General features: G+C 37.5%; 1 protein-coding gene and 1 pseudogene across 4 annotated transcripts in view; one reads left to right on the forward strand and one right to left on the reverse strand.

The window, feature by feature from the left end:
- SBF2 (SET binding factor 2) overlaps nucleotides 1–22,859 on the reverse strand; it is a 459,215-nt gene that overhangs the window by 196,396 nt on the left and 239,960 nt on the right. For all 4 annotated transcript variants that reach the window (XM_065882548.1, XM_065882549.1, XM_065882546.1 and 1 more), the window contains 3 exons: nucleotides 13,990–14,122; nucleotides 12,627–12,735; nucleotides 1,299–1,412 (listed from right to left, as the gene is read on the reverse strand). In XM_065882548.1, coding sequence (XP_065738620.1) covers nucleotides 1,299–1,412; nucleotides 12,627–12,735; nucleotides 13,990–14,122 — 356 coding nt within the window. The remainder of the gene's footprint in view (nucleotides 1–1,298; nucleotides 1,413–12,626; nucleotides 12,736–13,989; nucleotides 14,123–22,859) is intronic.
- LOC136126413 (solute carrier family 35 member E1 pseudogene) lies at nucleotides 1,545–3,279 on the forward strand (annotated as a pseudogene).

A 22,859-nucleotide genomic window follows, 5' to 3' on the forward strand; every position in this document is an offset into this window, starting at 1 on the left:
CAATTATTTAGCTAATATTTTTCTTTAAAATGTCTTTAAATTATCTTATCTCTTTAAATCTAGTATTTTCTTAGATGATACCATCTGTGAAGTCACAGATTTTGTATGCTATTTTTAATAAACATTATAATACATAATTATTAAAATAAAAAAAGTTGCCACATACCACCCCAAATCATCTCGATACTTCACTCTGGGAAACAGTCATTTGTCATCCTTTGTATAAAACATTCATCCTATTGATAAAGACTAGGAAACAGAGGCCTAGAGATGTAATGTGATTTGCTCAAAATATCAAGTGGCAGGATGTAGACTGGAATTTAGTTCTCCTAAGTCCTAAACTAGTTGCTTTTTACTCTATCACACCTTGTATCCCAGATTACAAATTACATTAGGAAAAGTCAGTCTTCTCTAAATGTTCCCATTCCACAGAATCCACTATAACAACATAAGAACTAACACAAATTTGGAAATTTCTGAGAATAAATCCCTCCTGGTAATCCTAGACTTCTGAGTTCCTAAGTTCCTGTTTAAGGGGAAAAAAAAAAAAAAGATTTTAAACAGCTCAGACTGGAATACTATTCAAGAAGAATATGAAGGTCTTCGTTCTAGTAATGGCTTGAAAGGGAATGCAAAATTTCTAAGTTTCAAATTTCTGATGATGGATAAATGGGCACCTAAAATGTTGTTAGTAAAATAAAATACTGTACTTTTAAAAATAAACAAAGGTTGACAAAAGAATTAAATTTGTTTCAATGAGAAACACCCAAGTCACAATATTTCTTAAAACTTCACTGCACAGAATGCTGGACATTTAATCTATCACTGGTTACATCTTTTTTGTAGCAACTTGGAAACACTGACCAGTTGCTATCACATTGTTTTGCAAGAAGCACACCTACCAAAGAGAAATGAGATGTCAATAAAGAAGGCGAAGGAAAAGGAACAGGTGCTAGCTTCTAATGAGGGATGTTAGGAGATTCAGGGATTTCGAGGCATAGTCTGGTCTTGTTTTCACAGGTGTGTTTCCAATACCTAGCACAGTATTCAGTATATAGTAACTACTAAATAAGTATGCTGAGTGAAAAACTGAATGTAGAACAAATATTCAGTTAGGATTCAAAGTATATTCTTTAGATAATACCTAATAAATAATCTTATTCTAACTACTATATGAGAATATATTCATGTTTTAAGAAGATATCTTTTTTAAGTAATTACACTGTCAATAAATGATATCCAATTATCTTAGTTTAGATTTAAATCAAGAGAAAATTACTATAAAAAATATATCATACCAAAGAAAGAGCTGCTTGAGTCTGATGTAGAAGTGGTTCCGGAAGGGAAGAGAGGTGAATACATTCAGGAATTTTAATAGTGCCTCCATCCAAATCAGCTATGATTACATCTAACTGAAGAAGACAAAAAAAAATTAATCTGTAATTAATAAAATGTATGTCTAGATTGGCTTCCCAGCTACTGTATATCTCCCAGCTTCCTCTGAAATTAGGTATGGTGTGTGACTAAGTTTCTGCCAATGGAACATGAAAAGTGATGTGCACACTCCCAGGTACTCAAAACAGAGGGCATGTAAGGCCCTCCTATGGTCTCTTTCCCCTTCCCATAGCTGAAACTATGAACTGGCAGTAACCCAACCCTGAACATTCAGAGGATGACAATGCCTGAGTGGATTCTAGTGGAGGAACAAGAAGCAAAGAAGTATGGACCTTGAATGAGTTCATGGAGCAAACTGGTCTGACATAATGGAACACTTCTATCTACAAACTGCTGCATAAGTGCTAAATAAAATTCCATTTTGTTTTAGTCATTGTATTTTGCATGCGTTATTACAGGAGTTAAGCCATATCCTAAATAACACAGTAATCATTATAAGAGTTAACAAGCAAAGCAATTAGTATACATCAAAATGGTACTGTTTAGATAGTTAAGAAAGAAGCTGATTTTTAGCATTTTACAAAGTCTGTTTTAAAATAACAGGTAGGGGGCACAGGGTGCCTGGGAGCCGCGGGGTCGGGGTGGCAGGGTGCGCGAGGGCGCCGGTGGCAGCGCTCGGCCTGCTGCGTTAAGTGCTGAGTGCGGGCGACAGCGTGGTCAACAAGGTGACCCAGAGTGCCTTCCCATTCCCCGTAACCCTGTCGCTGTGCCACATCCTGGCGCTGTGCACGGGTCTCCAGCCTCTGCTCCATGCCTGGCATGTGCCCCTGGCGCCGCTTTTCTTGTGCCCTGGGCCCCAACCGCATCAGCAGCCCAGCCGCCTGTGGCCGCTGCGCTTCTAACGGCGTTACATGCTGTCGCTTGCCTTCGGCAAATACTTCGTGTCAGTGTCCACGCACGTCAGCATCTGGAAGGTGCCCATGTCCTATGCGTACACAGTCAAGGCCACCATGCCCATCTCGGTGGTCCTCCTGTCCTGGATCATCATGGAGAAACAGAGCACCAAGGTGTACCTGTCACTCATCCCCATCATCAGTGGCGTCCTGCTGGCCATGGTCACCAAGTTGTCCTTCGACATGTGGGGGCTTGTCAGCGCCCTTGCTGCCACACTGTGCTTCTCGCTTCAGAATATGTTCTCCAAAAAGGTATTACGAGAGTCAAGGATCCACCATCTCCAGCTGCTGAACAGCTTGGGCTGCCACGCTGTCTTTTACATGATCCACGTGGGTCCTTGGTGGACCTCTGAGCTTTCCTGGTCAGCAGCGACCTGACCTATGTGTCCCAGTGGCCTTGGATGCTTCTGCTCCTGGCTGTCAGCAGCTTCTGTAACTTTGCCCAGAACGTCATTGCCTTCAGCATCCTCAACTCTATCAGCCCTCTGAGCTACTCGGTTGCCAATGCCACCAAGAGAATCATGGTCATCACGGTGCCCCTGATCATGCTGCGAAACCCGGTCACCAGCACCAACGTCCTGGGCATGATGACGGCCATCCTGGGGGTCTTTCTGTGCAATAAGACCAAGTAAGATATGAATCAGCAAGCCCGGAAGCCCTCCCTGTCACGACGGGGGACCTAAGCAGTAAGGAGCATCATCGGAGCACCCTAGAGAAGCCCCACAACAGCATCCTCTTCCCCCAGCACGGGGACTATCAGTACGGCTGCAACAACATCTTAACAGATCACTTCTAGTACAGCCGGCAGAGCTACCCAAAGTCATACACGTTGTACCATTATGACATGCAGAGTCTAGCAAGCAGGGCAGGATGTTCTGCCAATCCTCCTCTCCACCCCCCAGCAGTACCAGAAACTTCTGACAACCAGTGAAAGTATAACCCAGCTGAGGGGGGATTGGTTCCACTGCTTTAATTCCACTGCTCAGGTAGGCACAGGACTGGTGCAGGAGTGGAGCAGAGGAGTTCGAGGGTTATTGAAAACATCTCCAGCCACAAAGATGGACTCAGCTTTCTGGTCAGCCCCATGGCTGTGTGCAATTCTGGTAAACGTTCCCCAGTGCAAAATTACTGCAATTAGCATTGAATTCTTAGAACCTAATTCTCTGACCCATAAGTCAGAGTTGGCATGTGCCCAGATCCAGAGGGAAGGATGGCCGCTGTCTCCTGGGCTCCTTCTTCCCTTGCCGGAGTAGGGCATCCCTCCTTTTGGAGCAGCAAGGAGGAGAGGACGCAGAGCTGCGAGAAGGATCATGGGGAAATCATGTTCAGTGTTTCAAGCTCTATTTCTCTAATACTCATTTTGTGTTTTCTGATGAGCCTTCACCGCTTCTGTCCTGACTTAGTGGGATGTTTGGTGGGGAAATGTTGGTTTTATGAGGATCTTGCATTTTTCTAGGGCATATTTTGTAGTTGTCTGTGTTATGCCTCAGTCCCCCTTAGGGGATGCAGGATGCATGAGGACTGGCTTATGGTTGGAAAACCCTTTTGTTTTTAAGCATTTAAAAACAAGAAAAGTTGCTGGTGATGCCTATCTCAGCACATTTCTGCATTTAGTAGGAAGGAATGAAGTGTTTTGAAGCGCTCTTTTAGTGACCACAATCTCTGAAAGTGACATGAATCAAGAATGTCATCTCAATAGTTTGTGTCATAAATGAGAGCTCAGCACTCTGATTCCATTAGCTGTTCTTGTGGTGTTTACATGAGGTTCTGAATCATGTCCCTGTGAAGGGGCAAGCACCAAGCTAGGACTTAGTTTGCCAAATCAGAGTCTGGTCAAGAAAAAAATCTGGGTTTTGGTAGAATCACATCATTAGGAAGATTATGTGACCCCAGTGGGTAACCCATGTGCTGAGGTCCAGGTTGGGACACCTGGCCTCACAAGAGACTGTGCCCTCGGAGGGGACCACTTGCTTGGCTCGTGGGGTCTTCGCTAATGGCTGCCTTCTTACTTCAGCCCTGTCCCCAGCCTCTTGAACAGGCACTTGGCTTGACCAGCAGATGGGATTTTGGGTCACCCTTTACCTTCTGGTACGTGAGACAGTTCTCTGTTCCAAGAGGAAGTACCTACTGTAGCTAAAGCTTGACTACTATTTGTTTTGTTTTGTTTTGTTTTTTTAATTTTATTTATTTATTTATTTTTGGCTGTGTTGGGTCTTCGTTTCTGTGCGAGGGCTTTCTCTAGTTGTGGCGAGCGGGGGCCACTCTTCATTGCAGTGCGTGGGACTCTCACTGTCGCGGCCTCTCTTGTTGCGGAGCACAGGCTCCAGACGCGCAGGCTCAGTAGTTGTGGCTCACGGGCCTAGTTGCTCCGCGGCATGTGGGATCTTCCCGGACCAAGGCTCGAACCTGTGTCCCCTGCATTGGCAGGCGGACTCTCAACCGCTGCGCCACCAGGGAAGCCCCTACTATTTGTTTTTGATAAATGGAATTTTGTATTTAGAGGTTACATCTTGTCAGCTTATGAATGGACAACTCCTGGAGAGGTCATAGGGTCCCCCCTTCTGGCCTGTGATTTTAGTACCACTGGCCTCAGGAGTCCCTGGTTTTCACTGGCTTGCTTTTTAATTACTTTGGCCCCAAGTTCTAAGACAATTCTGTGTAAAACAGGAAGGGGCCGTCCTGAAGGGTGTTATTTATGAAAAGAACGTGCTGTGTGCCTTCACCAGAGGCAGTAGAGTCTGCAGTTGAACCACAATAAATGGGGATAATTTTGCACGGCAAAAAAATAAATAAAATAAAATAACATGTAAAAATGTAATAGAGAAACTAGCCAAAATTGTTGAAGTTATTATGTTGATAATAGGATTAAAATTAATTCTAATTTATTAAATAAAAATTTTAATTTTGTCAGCACTTGGTTTGTCTAACTTCCAGAGACAGTTTATATTCAGTGGGAAAAAATTACCTACAAACCAGATGAGTGTGTTTCTAATTAGTACTAATGAGGCTTTACTTAATGATTACTGATTTACACAGATTTTTATATGGTGATATCAAAGTTAAATAGGAACTAGATATCAATATATAAGGTTAGAAAGAATGATTAATATATGAATAAGGGTCCTGTTTATAACTGCAATGTAGAATGGTGTTTTGTCAGTTTACATAACACCTATGATTTGATTACAATTTTAATTATGTAAAAGTACCTACAGAGCTTACCTCTTTGCTGGCATTTAAAACTAAAACAAAATTAGAATTACAACTTTTCAGGATTTGTGGATCACAGATGTCATATAGCCCAACCTTTCAGTGAAGCATTTTTCTTAAACTCCCTGAAAAGTGTCACGCAACCTGTTCCTTGCACTCTACTTACACTACCTGAGAGTACACTCTTCACATAAGGAAACCCATTCTCATCATTGGGCAGCTCTATTTAGCTGAAAACTCTTATACAGAGGAGAAATTTGTTTCCATATCCACTATACCCACTGATTCTATTTCAGTCTCTAACCCTTTTTTCTATGACAGCTACTTAAATATTTATCTTTAGCTATCAAATAACATTAGGTTATTACCTGAGAAAATTTCTTTAGGGCCTCACAAAATAGTTTCCAAACTCTTGACATCCTAGAGGTCCTTCTCTGAAGCCCATTATTTTGTTACAGTCCCTCTTAAAGTGCAGTACAGAGAAATAAACCTGTTATTTCAGAACTGGCTGAATACAGAGCATTACTTTCTCTCTCTGGTATTTTATTCATATGGCATTGAGAACAGAATAATATGGTGGAGCTCATACTGAACTTGTATTCCACTAAAACCCTTCACTCTTTTGCAAATGCTTTTTGTATTTTAGTTATCAGCCAATCAGCATAAACACAGGCCTCATTTCGAAATACGAATAAATTAAATCACTCATAACAAAAGTATAAATTAATGGAGAATTTTATCTTCCTTTCTCATATATAGGATGAAGATTACAGAAAGATAAACTTAACATGCCAAAAGAGGGGAATTTTAAAACATTAATGAATTCATTTTATAAGTCTCCTGTACATGCTATAAGGAAAAATTAATGTATTTAGATTTTTGAATGATGCTTTTCTTCCAGCCAATCTTTTCTACTGGTAATGCAACAGATCCGAAAATAGTAATTAGTTGAAATGTTACAGGACTCAAAAAAATATGATAAACCTCTGACCGCAATAACCGGCAATTTAAAGATGAATACTGGAGATCCTCAAGGTGGTGGAGGAGAAGGATGTGGAGATCATGTTCCTCCCCACAAATACATCAGAAATACATGTGGAACAGCTCCTACAGAACAACTGCTAAACGCTGGCAGAAGACCTCAGACGTCTCAAAAGACATATATATATTTTTTCCTTTTTCTCTTTTTGTGAGTGTGTATGTGTATGAGTCTTTGTGAGATTTTGTCTGTAGAGCTTTGCTTTTACCATTTGGCCTATGGTTCTGTCTTTCCGTATTTTCTTTTTTCTTGCATAGTTTTTAGCATTTGCTATCATCGGTGGATTTGTTTTTTGGTTTGGTTGTTCTCTTCTTTCTTCCATTCTTTTTTCTTCTTCTTTTTATTACTTATTAATGTTTTTAAATAATTTTTTATTTTAATAACCTTTATTTTATTTCATTTTATTATTATTTTTCTTTCTTTCTTTTTTTCTCCCTTTCCTTCTGAGCCATGTGGCTGACGGGGTCTTGGTGCTCCAGCCGGGTGTCAGGCCGCTGACTCTGATGAGGGAGAGCCGAATTCAGGATATTGGTCCACCAGAGACCTCCCAGCTCCATGTAATATATATGGTGAAAGCTCTCCCAGAGATCTCCATCTCAATGCTAAGACCCAGCTCCACTCAACAACCAGTAAGCTACAGTGCTGGTCCCCCTATGCCAAGCAACTAGCAAGACAGGAACACAACCCCACCCATTAGCAGAGAGGCTGCCTAAAATCATAATAAGGTCACAAACACCCCAAAACACACCAGCGGATGTGGTCCTGCCCACCAGAAAGACAAGATCCGGCCTCATCCACCAGAACACAGGCACCAGTCCCCTCCACCAGGAAGCCTACACAACCCACTGAACCAACCTTAGCCCCTGGCGGCAGACACCAAAAACAACGGAAACACAAACCTGCAGCCTGCGAAAAGGAGACCCCAAACACAGTAAGTTAAGCAAAGTGAGAAGACAAAGAAACACACAGCAGATGAAGAAGCAAGATAAAAACCCACCAGACCAAACAAATGAAGAGGAAATAGGCAGTCTACCTGAAAAAGAATTCAGAGTAATGATAGTAAAGATAATCCAAAATCTTGGAAACAGAACAGAGAAAATACAAGAAGCGTTTAACAAGGGCCTAAAGGAACTAAAGAGCAAAAATGATGAACAACACAATAAATGAAATCAAAAATTCTCTAGAAGGAATCAATAACAGAATAACTGAGGCAGAAGAATGGATAAGTGACCTGGAAGACAAAACAGTGGAAATGACTACCACAGAGCAGAATAAAGAAAAAAGAACGAAAAGAATTGAGGACAGCCTCAGAGACCTCGGGGACAACATTAAACTCACCAACATTCGAATTACAGGGGTGCCAGAAGAATCAAGTCCAGGAAGCATAGAGAATGCCATACAGGATAAATCCAAGGAGAAACACGCCAAGACACATATTAATCAAACTATCAAAAGTTAAATGTAAAGAAAAAATATTAAAAGCAGCAATGGAAAAACAACAAATAACATACAAGGGAATCCCCATAAGGTTTAACAGCTGATCTTTCAGGAGAAACTCTGCAAGCCAGAAGGGAGTGGCAGGACATACTTAAAGTGATGAAAGGGAAAAACCTACAATCAAGATTACTCTACCCAGCAAGGATCTCATTCAGATTTGACGGAGAAATTCAAAACTTTACAGACGAGCAAAAGCTAAGAGAATTCAGCACCACCAAACCAGCTTTACACCAAATGCTAAAGGAACTTCTCTAGGCAGGAAACACAAGAGAAGGAAAAGACCTACAATAACAAACCCAAAACAATTAAGAAAATGGTAATAGGAACATACATACCGATAATTACCTTAAATGTGAATGGATTAAATGCTCCAACCAAGAGACACAGATTGGCTGAATGGATACAAAAACAAGACCCATATATATGCTGTCTACAAGAGACCCATTTCAGACCTAGGGACACATACAGACTGAAAGTGAGGGGATGGAAAAAGATACTCCATGCAAATGGAAATCAAAAGAAAGCTGGAATAGCAATTCTCATATCAGACAAAATAGACTTTAAAATAAAGACTATTAGAAGAGGCAGAGAAGGACACTACATAATGATCAAGGGATCAATCCAAGAAGAAGATATTACAATTGTAAATATTTATGCACCCAACATATGAGCACCTCAATACATAAGGCAAATGTTAACAGCCATAAAAGGGGAAATAGACAGTAACACAATCATAGTAAGGGACTTTAACACCCCACTTTCACCAAAGGACAGATCATCCAAAATGAAAATAAATAAGGAAACACAAGCTTTAAATGATACATTAAACAAGATGGACTTAACTGATATTTATAGGACATTCCATCCAGAAACAACAGAATACACTTTCTTCTCAAGTGCTCACGGAACATTCTCCAGGATAGATCATATATTGGATCACAAATCAAACCTTGGTAAATTTAAGAAAACTGAAATCGTATCAAATATCGTTTCTGACAACAACGCTATGAGACGAGATATCAATTACAGGAAAAAAACTGAAAAAAAAACCATACACATGGAGGCTAAACAATACAGTACTAAATAACCAAGAGATCACTGAAGAAATCAAAGAGGAAATCAAAAAATATCTACAAACAAATGACAATGAAAACACGACGACCGAAATCCTATGTGATGAAGCAAAAGCAGATCTAAGAGAGTTTATAGCGACACCATCCTACCTCAAGAAACAAGAAAAATTTCAAATAAAAAGCCTAACCTTACACCTAAAGCAATTAGAGAAAGAAGAACAAACAAAACCCAGAAGGAAAGAAATCATACAGATCAGATCAGAAATAAATGAAAAAGAAACGAAGAAAAAAAGAGCAAAGATCAATATAACTAAATGATGTTTCTTTGAGAAGATAAACAAAATTGATAAACCACTAGCCAGACTCATCAAGAAAAAAAGAAGACTCAAATCAACAGAACTAGAAATGAAAAAGGAGAAGTAACAACTGACACTGCAGAAATACAGAGGATCATGAGAGATTACTATAAGCAATTATATGCCAATAAAATGGACAATCTGGAAGAAATGGACAAATTCTTAGAAATGCACAATCTTCCAAAGCTCAACCAGGAAGAAATAGAAAACATAAACAGACCAATCACAAGCACTGAAATTGAGACTGTGATTAAAAATTTTCCAACAAACAGAAGCCCAGAACCAGATGTCTTAACAGGCGAATTCTATCAAACATTTAGAGAAGAGCGAACACCTATCCTTCTCAAACTCTTCCAAAATATAGCGGAGGGAGGAACACTCCCAAACTCATTCTATAGGGCCACCAACACCCTGATACCACAACCAGACAAAGATGTCACAAAGAAAGAAAACTACAGGCCAATATCACTGATGAACATAGATGGAAAAATCCTCAACAAAATACTAGCAAACAGAATCCAACAGCACGTTAAAAAGATCATACACCATCATCAAGTGGGGTTTATCCCAGGAATGCAAGGATTCTTCAATATATGCAAATCAATCAATGTGATAAACCAAATTAACGAATTGAAGGAGAAAAACCAAATCATCATCTCAATAGATGCAGAAAAAGCTTTTGACAAAATTCAACACTCATTTATGATAAAATCCCACACTCATTTATGATAAAATCCCACCAGAAAGTAGGCACAGAGGGAACTTACCTCAACATAATAAAGGCCATATACGACAAACCCACAGCCAACATCGTTCTCAATGGTGAAAAACTGAAACCACGTGCTCTAAGATCAGGAACAAGACAAGGCTGTCCACTCTCAGAACTAGTATTCAACGTAGTTTTGGAAGTTTTAGCCACAGCAATCAGAGAAGTAAAAGAAATAAAAGGAATCCAAATTGGAAAAGAAAAAGTAAAGCTGTCACTGTTTGCAGATGACATGATACTATACATAGAGAACCCTAAAGAAGCCATCAGAAAACTACTAGACCTAATCAATGAATTTGGTAAAGTAGCAGGATACAAAATTAATGCACAGAAATCTCTTGCATTCCTATACACTAATGATGAAAAATCTGAAAGCGAAATTAAGGAAACACTCCCATTTACCATTGCAACAAAAAGAATAAAATACCTAGGAATAAACCTACCTAAGGAGACAAAAGACCTGTATGCAGAAAACTATAAGACACTGATGAAAGAAATTAAGATGATAGCAACAGATGGAGAGATAATACCATGTTCTTGGATTGGAAGCATCAACATTGTGAAAATGACTATACTACTCAAAGCAAACTACAGATTCAATGCAAGCCCTGTCTTAAAGACCAACGGCATTTTTCACAGAACTAGAATAAAAAATTTCACAATTTGTATACAAACACAAAAGACCCCAAATAGCCAAAGCAATCTTGAAAACGAGAAACGGAGCTGGAGGAATCAGACTCCCTGACTTCAGACTACACTACAAAGCTACAGTAATCAAGATAGTATGGTGCTGGCACAAAACCAGAAATATAGATCAATGGAACAGGATAGAAAGCCCAGAGATAAACCCAGGCACATATGGTCACCTTATCTTTGATAAAGGAGGCAAGATATACAATGCAGAAAAGACAGCCTCTTCAATAAGTGGTGCTGGGAAAACTGGAAAGGTACATGTAAAAGTATGAGATAAGAACACTCCCTAATACCATACACAAAAATAAACTCAAAATGGATTAAAGACCTAAATGTAAGGCCAGACACTATCAAACTCTTAGAGGAAACTATAAGGAGAACACTCTATGACATAAATCACAGCAAGATCCTTTTTGACACACCTCCTAGAGAAATGGAAATAAAAACAAAAATAAACAAATGGGACCTAATGAAACTTAAAAGCTTTTGCACAGCAAAGGAAACCATAAACAAGACGAAAAGACAACCCTCAGAATGGGAGAAAATATTTGCAAATGAAGCAACTGATAAAGGATTAATCTCCAAAATTTACAAGCAGCTCAATATCAAAAAAACAAGCAACCCAATCCAAAACTGGGCAGAAGACATAAACAGACATTTCCCCAAAGAAAATATACAGATTGCCAACAAACACATGAAAGAATGCTCAACATCACTAATCATTAGAGAAATGCAAATCAAAACTACAATGAGGTATGACCTCACACCAGTCAGAATGGCCATCATCAAAAAATCTACAAACAGTATATTGTGGAGAGGGTGTGAAGAAAAGGGAACCCTCTTGCACTGTTGGTGGGAATGTAAATTGATACAGCCACTATGGAGAACAGTATGGAGGTTCCTTAAAAAACTAAAAACAGAACTACCATATGACCCAGCAATCCCACTCCTGGGCATATACTCTGAGAAAACCATAATTCAAAAAGAGTCATGTACCACAGTGTTCATTGCAGCTCTATTTAAAATAGCCAGGACATGGAAGCAACCTAAGCGTCCAATGACAGATGAATGGATAAAGCAGATGTGGCACATATATACAGTGGAATACTACTCAGCCATAAAAAGAAACGAAATTGAGTTATTGGTAGTGAGGTGAATGGATCTAGAGTCTGTCATACAGAGTGAAGTAAGTCAGAAAGAGAAAAACAAATGCCATATGCTAACACATATATATGGAATCTAAAAAATAAATAAATAAATAATGGTTCTGAAGAACCTAGGGCCAGGACAGAAATAAAGATGCAGACGTAGAGAATGGATGTGAGGATGTGGGGAGGGGGAAGGGTAAGCTGGGACAAAGTGAGAGAATGGCATGGGCATATATATACTACCAAACGTAAAACAGCTAGTTGGAAGCAGCTGCATGGCAAAGGGATATCACCTCGGTGCTTTTTGACAACCTAGAGGGGTGGGATAGGCAGGGTGGGAGGGAGACGCAAAAGGGAGGAGATATGAGGATATATGTATATGTATAGCTGATTCACTTTGCTATAAAGCAGAAACTAACACACCACTGTAATGCAATTATACTCCAATAAAGATGTTAAAAAATAAAATAAAATAAAAATAAAGGTGAATACTTACAAGCTCATGAACATCAGTTTTAAAGACAGAATGTACTCCAATAATGAAAGGCGTTGGGGAACTCAGAACTTCCAGTAGCTGAGCCGGGAGAATAGGAATATAAGGATAACTGGAAATAATAAAAACATACATGAGATATATTTGTTCTTCGGTAATATAACATATCTTTCTTTCTTTTTTATGCTGTGTGAATTTTAGATTACCTATGTTTAGAAATTATCAATAATATTCGCCGGGTTGTTAATATTAAATTCTTGGGGAAAAAAAATTTTTTAAAAAATCTTCATGTGAAAGATATGATCCAATATAACAAGATATAAAGTAAACAAGGGCAGCTTCCTTATCCCTTACCCCTAAGCAAGCAGTCTCTTTAGGTTGTTCAAACTTGCTTGAAATAATTTTTCCGTACACAACAATCTGACATCAGGTGGTAATACTGACTCCCTGATCGGTCCGCTCCCTCAATATTGGTGATGGTTTATTTGTCTATATAAAACAATCATTCAAATTCCATTTTCTATACTTGATTTTTGTATTTAATAAGAATGGCAAGGTACAACAACAAAGGTTTAGAATGCTCTATTATCCAGGAGTTAAGAAAAGCTCATAGGTTAAAAAAATTTTTTAATAAAATCTGTAGACTGTCTAAATTTTTTCTAGTTTGTATAAACTTAAGTTTCCTAGATATTGTGGTTATCAAATTGATAAAAAAGAGTATTAAAATAAAATATTCTACTTACAGCACTGTAAGTCATCACTTGTTTAGGTTGTTTTATTTTTTACTTTTTATTATGAAAAATTAACTTCCCTCTCCCCCCCGAAAATAGAGAAAAAAGGAAAATAAAGCCTCATGTATCTAATTCAGTTTTGACAATCACCAATGCATGGCCACATACATATTTCTACCCATTTTTGTTCTCTTCCCTACCATATTATTTGGAGGAAATCCCAGACATATCATTTATACATACTTTAGTATATATCTGAAAAAGATAAGGGCTCTTTAAAAAATAAAACCATAATACACTATAACCCCTCAAATTAATAATTCCTTAACAGTAAATAGAGAGTACTATCTTAAGATTTTAATCTCCTACTATATTCAAAGGGAATTAAATGTTGCTGACAGTACTATTCAAATTAATTATGCTTTCATGAAATAAATCACCACTCAATAATAGACAACTTGGAAAAGTTCCAAATTCCAGGCTAATTCCTATCAGAATCATGACTCCTACAACAATGTAACTTTGTAACATATGCCCTTGTCATTCAAAACTGTCGTGCTATGATGTTTTGACTGATCATCGATAAGTAATGCATGATTTGGGAATAAATAAAGATACCAAATAAAAACTCTCACCTATATTTAAGAGGAAACATTAATGATTCCAGGGCCCTACAAGCATCACTAAGTCTCTGGAAACTTGCAGAATGGAAGAGAACCTTATTTTCTGTGAGGACTGCACAGAAGAGGCTGAGGACATTCTGAATTCCTGAAAACACAAAGAGCAAATGATTACCAAATGCATTTAATTTTACATGTGCTGCCAACGAAGACTTAGAATGACATGGAATGAAAAAGCCAATATTTAAAAAATCTCTGAAGAAAAATATTTGGTTAAACTATAAATTCCATAGAGCCTAAGGGTATTTCTTTCCCAAACTTTCAGTTTTGTTTGTCTAATCAGTGTAACACTCATTGAATATATTAGTTGTTTGGAAATACACTATTACCTTCTTTTCAACTTAATCTCCAAGGTCTGTACTTAAATTTCTGTTTTAGATCCTTCGCATTGTTCTAATAACGTTTTTCCCTTTTAAAGTCCATTTGTCTGATGTTAGCATAACCCTACCAGTTTTGTTATTGAAATTTTCCTGGTATATCTTTTTTCCACCTTTTTACATCAACCTTTCTCTACTTCTTGGAAATAGCACATTGCTGACAACTTTAAAAATCCCCACTAAAATCAACAAGAAAAAAGCAACGTTAAGAGAATAATATGAATTTACAATTTACAAAAGAGGAAATCAAAATGATAAACATGAAAAGAAGCTCCAAAACTTCTAATAATCAGAAAAATTCAACCTAATAAATTCATGAGGTATGATATTAAAACTACTACAATATCCAAAATCAAAGCCTGACAATTCTAAGTTTTTATGAGGATGGCAGGGAAAGGAACTATCATACATGCTGCTGTGAGGAATATAAAGAAACTTAAGATGCATATACCCTACCATCTAGTTATTACAGTAATTTTAGTAATTCCATTATTAGTTATTTATCACAGAAACTCTCTCACATGTACCCAAGAAGATAAGGTACAAAAAGGTACGTTGTAGAAGTATTTAAACAATGAAAAAAGTGGGCACATCCTAAATGTAAGAATGAAGAATTATAGTAAAATCATACTATAAATTAAACTTCCTCTGATTGAAGATGGCAAATGTTGACTGAAACAAAAAACTAAAGTTTTATTATTCAAAATTTATAAAATGAAAAGCAATTATACTCCAATAAAGATTTTTTAAAAAAACCACCAGATTTATAAAATGAAATAATTATTAAAGAAATTTAAATACAATTTTCAAGTGATATGGCTTTTGGGGGTAGGTCTGTAACATTTATACTTGTGAATTTAAGATAGATTAAAACATCACTAAGACTTTTGGGATACCTTTACAGCAGTGAAAATAAGAGAGCTAGTGCTACATATATCAACATGAATAACTCTCCCAAATATAATATCGAGTGAGGAAAGTAAGGTATAAAGTGATGCTATAGAATGACAGCATTTATATATTGTTTAAAACCATACAAAATGCTACTATATATTGTTCAGGTATATACAAACATACAGTCAAAATATAAAGATATATCTGGGACTAAAAAATACCAAATTTGGGATAGTATATAACTCTGGGATGAGAAGGCATACGCAGGAAGTTTCAACTATATCTATGATGCTACAGTTGTTAAACTGGATCATAGATACGTTAAACATTTTTTTTGTGGGGGGGGGAATATTAAAGCTTACAGAAAAGTTGTAAGAATAGTGCACAGAGCACCCATCTACCCTTCACAATGATTCACCTAATGTTAAAATTTTGCTCCATTTGCTTTAACATTTGTACTTATGTACTAGCATGCCCTGACTCTTTCTACAAACACACACACATTTTTCTGAGCCATGTGAATGTACACATCACGACATTTACCCCTAAATACTTCAGTGTGTTTTCTGGAAGAATAAAGATAATGTCTTCCTAACCACAGTATGGTTATCATCCTCAGTAAATTAAACATGTTGCAATACTTGAAGTCTAATCTTACATTTGTATTCCAATTTTGTCCACTGACTCAATGTTATTCTTTGGAGCTTTTCCCCTACCATCAGGATTCATTCTAAGCTCAATATTCTATTTAGCTGTCATGTTTCTTTATTCTCATTCAATATGGAGCATTTCCACAACCTTAAAATTTTCTTTTACTGAGATAAAATTCACATAACATAAAATTAACCATTTCAAAGAGAACGATTTATTCATTTGCTCACTAAACTATCTTGCATCCTAGGAGTAAATCCTACTCAATCATGGTCTATGATCCTTTAACATGTTGTTGAATTTGGTTTGCCAATATTTTGTTGAGGATTTTTTCATCTAAGTTCATCAGGGATGTTGGCTTCTAGTTTCCTTTTCTTGTAGTGTCCAAGTCTGGCTTTGGTATCAGGGTAGTAATGCTGGCCTTTTAAAATGAGTTTGGAAGTGTTCCCATTTCCATTTTTTGGAAGAGTTTTTAATGGACAGGTATTAATTCTTCTTTTTAAATTTTTGGTTGGATTCACCAGTGAAGCCATGTGGTCCTGGACTTTTCTTTTGGGAATGTTTTTGATTACTGATTCAATCTCCTTAGTAACTGTTCTGTTCAGATTTTCTATTTATTATTTCATTTTGGTAGGCTGTATGTTTCTAGGAATTTATTCATTCTTCTAGTTTACCTAACTGTTGGTATTTTCACAGTACTCACTTATGATCCCTAGTGTTTCTGTGGTACCAGTTGTCATGTCCCCTCTTTCATACCTGATTTTACTTATTTGAGTATTTTCTCTTTTTTTTCTAAGTCTAGCTAAAGGTTTGTTAATTCTACTTATCTTTTTTAAGAAACAGGTGTTAGTTTCATTGATCTTTTCTACTTTTTTTTTTTTTTTTGGTGCTACGTGGGCCTCTCACTGCTGTGGCCTCTCCCGTTGCGGAGCACAGGCTCCGGACATGCAGGCTCAGTGGCCATGGCTCATGGGCCCAGCCGCTCTGCGGCATGTGGGATCTTCCCGGACCGGGGCATGAACCCGTGTCCCCTGCATTGGCAAGCAGACCCTCAACCACTGCGCCACCAGGGAAGCCCTCTACTGTCTTTTTATTCTCTATTTCATTTATTTTTTGCTCAGATCTTTGTTATTTCCTTCCTTCTACTAACGTCAGGCTTCATTGGTTCTTTTTCTAATTCCCTGGAATGTAAAGTTAGGATATTTGAGATCTTTCTTTTTTCTTAATGTAGATATTTATCACCGTAAACTTCCCTCTTAGATCTGTGTTTGCTGCATCCCGTAAGTTTTGGTGTTTGCTTTTCCATTTTCATTTGTCTCATGGTATTTTTTTTTTTTTTTTTTTTTTGCATTACGCGGGCCTCTCACTACTGTGGCCTCTCCCGCTGCGGAGCACAGGCTCCGGACGCGCAGGCCCAGCCGCCATGGCTCACGGGCCCAGCCGCTCCGCAGCATGCGGGATCTTCCCGGACCGGGGCACGAACCCACGTCCCCTGCATCAGCAGGCGGACTCCCAACCACTGCACCACCAGGGAAGCCCTCTCATGATATTTTTGATGTTTTCATTGACCCACTGGTTGTTCAGGAGCATGGTGTTTCATCTCTATACATTTGTGAATTTACAAGTTTTCTTCTTGACACTGATTTCTAGTTTCACACCATCCTGGTTGAAAAACACACTTGATATGATTTTAATCTTCATAAATTTATTAAGACTTGTTTTGTAGCCTAATATATAATTCATCCTGGAGAATGTTCAATGTGTGCTTGAGAAGAATGTGTATGTGTATTTTGTTGCTGTTGGATGGAAGGTTTTGTATATGTCTGTTAGGTCCATCTGCTATAACATGTTGTTTAAGTCCTTACTATTTGCCTTATTGATTTTCTGTTTGGATGATTTATCCATTGTTGAATGTAGGGTACTGAAGTCTTCTACTATTATTGTATTGCTGTTAACTTTTCCCTTCAGATCTGTTAATATTTGCTTTATATATTTAAGTACTCTGATGTTGGGTCCATAAATATTTACAGTTGTTATAACCTCTTGATGAACTATTTTATCATTATATAATGACTTTGTCTCTTATTACAGTTTTTGGCTTAAAGTCTATTCTGTCTGATATCAATGTAGCTACCTGTGCTTTTCTTTGGCTTTTATTTGCACGAGATATATTTTTATATAGCTTCACCTTCAGTATATATATATCATGAAAGCTGAAGTGAGTCTTTTTCCTTTTAGGCTCTGGTGAGGACAGCAGTCAGCACCTAGCTCTGTGTTAATTAGAAGCTGTACCCTGTAAAGTATGCAGTCAAACACCTTTTAGGGAAACACTAGGAGAAGGGTATTTTTGCCTGCTCCCTCCGCACTGAGCCTGGAGGGATAACCACACCCATTAAGAACTGCTTCTTTGTGTTCTATAGTCTTATGGGACTTGTGAACACAAACTCTGTTGGCTTTCAGAGCTAGGAGTTTGAGGGAACCATTCCTCAGGTGGGAGCCTTAAAAGTTGATGTTCAAGATGTGTGGTCCCAACCCTTTGTTCTTCAGGGAGAAGCTGGGCGTTGGGGGTTCCCTCTCCATTATTTGGTGCTGTGCAAGGAGTGGGGTTTATGGCAGGAGTGTATCTCCATCATTCCTACCCATTTCAATGTGGGTATTTTCTTAGGAGCCCAAGGTACAGGAGTAACTTAACTAGTTTCTGGATTTCTCTCACAGGGAATTGCTCCATGTGTAGCTCTCTGTGAAAGAGTGAAATTCAGGAGCCTCCTATGTTGCCATCTTGGTCCTGAGTCTCATTTAGCCCTCCTATGACCCTCTCATTACCAGGATTTTCCTGTTAAATTTCTAGCAGGTCTGCCACTAGCCCCAAATAGGATTATAACTTAGACAAGCAGAGTTAGAGTTTTTTCCCTTTCATTTCCTTCTGGATTCAATATTATTTTTCCAGATAATGATGTTGTGGGCTTAAGCTTTCCCCCCTTTTGGCAGCAAAGTTGCTGGTTTTATGACCAGCCCTGCCCTGGCAAAACTATCATTTTCACTGATAGTACTGACATGCGGGAAAGAGGGGAGCCACCCCAGGTAAGAATGCTGCAGGTTCCTACTATTCTTATCCAAAGGTCTAGCATGAATAAATACTTCTGAGTTTGTTGTTTGCTTTTGGTCAATTTCCAGAGCACTGAAATAGTTGTACAATAACTGTACAACAATTTCTGTCTAGTTTCACACTGATTCTTTAGGGAGAGGATTAACTCTTCATACTGCCATAACCAGAATCATTATCCTTGGTGGTGTCAATTTTGTTCACCTAAACTTTTGCTTATTGCTATCTAACTTCTCTAATGTATACTTCGTATTTTTCCTTGTAACTAATAAGCAATCTGTGTTCAGACACTTTAGACCATGCAAATATCTTGTTATCTTGTTATCTTCCTCACCAAAATTTCTGCCTAGATTTAGCATCTATTGATAATTACTATCTGACTCAGTCTTTACTATGATGATCATAAAATGCCTTTCCAAATCCAGCACTTCCTCCACATTCACCAGTCAGCACTCAACATTCTGCAATAAGCAGAACCCTCATTTATTCCCCCACTAACCTGCTTATTTATATATCCATTATCAGTATGGACTCATGGATTTCTTTTTTTTTTTGGATTTCTATTTTTTTATTCCAACATTCTATAAGTCATTACTGCCCTTAATTATTTTTGTGCCAATTAAGTCCTAGATTTAGACAGTGGGCACCCCTTTAAACCTAGTTCCTGTGTCCCTGTGACATGAACTCAATTTTTTTTCTTCTTACTTTCTGGCTTGACAAAATAATCCAGGCTCATATTTTACTTACTCTGTCCCTGCTCTGAAGTCAGCCACTTCTCCAAGGAGGCTGGTTCCTTTTTGTGAGGAATGGCATTAAAGATCAAGGATACTGGGGTTTAGGGTAAATGTTAGATCATTTCTTCTAGGGTGTCTTTGTTTCTGGGCTACTTCTGCAGATACAGCAGATACATGAACACATATACATGCATAAAGACAAACACACACACACACACACATATACATATATTTGAGAAATCCTGAGTCCATATCATTACTTTCAATTCCAATCTATTCTCATAGGGTCTCCCCACTGACTCCAATACATATTTGCATGTCCCTTCTTCCACTGAGAACCCTGGATTCTAATAACATAAACACATTTATTCATTTGCTAAATCCTATATATAAACTGCATGATTTTTTCAGCCATTCTAACTCAAAAAAATTATACCAACTAAAAAGGAGTTAATAATTTATTTGCAATTCTCTCCAAAACTGAGGTTATATAGTCAAATACTATGTTTATAAGTTACTTTGATTGGTTTTTCCTCTTCAGTATGGTTATGTTATTCATTTGAAAGAGAGTGGAGTTTGTTTCTGTATGCTTTCAGTTTTAATTTTTTTTTATTTCTTCCCATCATGATTGATCTAATATTATTTTCTGAAGACGTGAGACCTAAATAAGTTTTGAGAAGTCAAAACTACATAAGAAGTCTACTCAGAGAAGTGTCACTCCTTCCCTGAATTAATAGTATTGTGCCAATATCAATTCCCTGGTTGTTATAGTGTACTATGATTACATAAGACATTATTGTTGGGGGAAGGTAGGTGATGTATTCTTGAGAATTCTCTGTACCATTTTAGCAACTTCTCGTGAGTCAAAGCATTTAAAAATAAAAATTTATATTAAAAGTCTGCAGTTGTATTAATTTCCAATGGCTATTATAATAAATTACTACAAACTTAATGGCTTAAAACAACATGAATATATTATCTTAAAGTTCAGGAGGTCAGAAGCCCTACTCTTGGCTTTTCCAGCTTCCAGCACCTGCCCAAATTCCTGAGCTCATGGCTCCCTTCTATCGTCAAAGCTGGTAAGGCCGGTTGAGTCTTTGTCCCTTGTGTGATGTCAGAGTACACCACTCTGACACTGACTCTTTTGCTTCCCTCTTCCATCTTTTAAGGACCTTTATGATCACACTGGGCCCACCTAAAGGAGCTGACAGTCGAGTTGTATTTTGAAGGATAAGCGGAATTAGAGTTAGGGAGACAAGAGCATCAAGGCTTTCAAAGTTGACAGAAGACCATATGCAAAGAAACAGAGGACTGAGGAAGGAAAAGGCACTCAGAGAGACCTACAAGTAGTTTTGCCAAGGGTAGGTTCATGAAGAATTTGTATACCATAGTAAGGAGTCCAAGCTTTTTTCCTGAAGACTCTAGGGAAGAACTTTCCCCTTTCCACTCCCATGTGAACCCTCTGTAATCCCTCACACAAAAGATAATCCATCAGAAAATAAAAGTCATAGCTGGCATCATGTAGTAGTAGATAAATTGTGAAGAAGGCAGGCATGCACTTTTAAGGGACTCTAACCTACTTATATCAGTAAAAACAATCAATTTGTGATATCAAGGGGTGAAATATTGGGCTATATTTACTAATAGAGGATTTATGTCTCATGTATTAGAAATGAGTTGGGATAATATTCTAGTGCTTAAAGGGTAAGTTTCTCATTATCCAGAAAATTATTTAATGTAATATAGAATAAAATTTACCTGTGACTAACTGAAGGATTGCTTAAACTTTGTATTTTTAAATATAACATGCTTTCTTCAGCTTTAGATAATTAACAATCTCAAATATTTTAAGAAATTACATCAATGTTTTTATTCCTAACTAGCAACACTTGTTGCTGTGTTCACAGAGTTATTCAGAAATTCATTTTCTTTGAACTACTAGTCATAATCAGCTTTCTAAATAACCTTGAATTGTTTCCTAGTCTTTGGTAGCCAACGTCCATCCAAAGCTACACAATAACAGTGGAGAAAACAATATGAAAAACAAACATTCCAGTGATAATTACTGCTGATTTCACTATAATGGTACATACACATCCTGTTGATTATTTAAATAGTAAAACATTCTGAAAAATTACTTCCTGATCTTAACTTTTCTTTAGGGGTTAAAGTTCTAAAATTCATAGCATCAAACATTAATGAACGTATTTGTTTCCCGTTTTGAAAAAACAACACCCAAAACTTTTATCCAGAATCCTCCCCTTCTCTGAATAATAACGATATGTTACACAAATAGAACACTACGCCTCAGCTTTCAAATGGGCAAATTGAGGAACTGAAGGCCATGGTTTTCAAGACAGGCTATATTTCCAAAAGCCTTAAACAATTTACTATAATTCTGTCAATCCACAATGGAGAAAACTTAACAATGGTTATGGCTTAATACAAGTCATGAAAAAGGAGATTTCTCATTCATTCGGTTGTTATTTGTTGAGTAGCTACTATGCACAAGGTATCAGGAATACAATAATGAAGAAAAACAAAATCCCTACCCTCCCAGATTACCTAAAGCTTTATATAGTTTAGTTTTGTAACTACCATTGAGAAGCAATGCTTAATATTTGTTACAAATTCGGTATTATTTCCAAATATATTACAAATGGAAATCTTCAAAGTAAAAAATAACTAAGAAATGTAACTGAACTGGGCAAGTATGCATGAGTATATTTTAGTGGTTATGAACATGGGCTTATTCCCTTGAACGTGACATGAATTAAATACACTTTACATACTTATAAGTAGAGTTTAGCAATCTGGTAATCTTTAAATACAAGAAGTCATTTAACAAATACTTATGACCACAAAGAATTCAAATCTAAAACTGTATATCTATAGCCCAAGTAACAATCCACAGAAGACCAACTCAAGCAAAACTTTGTAAAAAGGTATAGCACATTTCCTTCCTTGTTGAACAACACAATTGGTTCTCTGGGTCAAGGGTAATCACATCAACCCCAAATGGTCCAGATTCCTAGTCTGTGCCTGTTCTGAATGACCAGGTTTTTA

Source organism: Phocoena phocoena, chromosome 8 (genome assembly GCF_963924675.1).
Source record: "Phocoena phocoena chromosome 8, mPhoPho1.1, whole genome shotgun sequence".
Classification (NCBI taxonomy): Eukaryota; Metazoa; Chordata; class Mammalia; order Artiodactyla; family Phocoenidae; genus Phocoena; species Phocoena phocoena.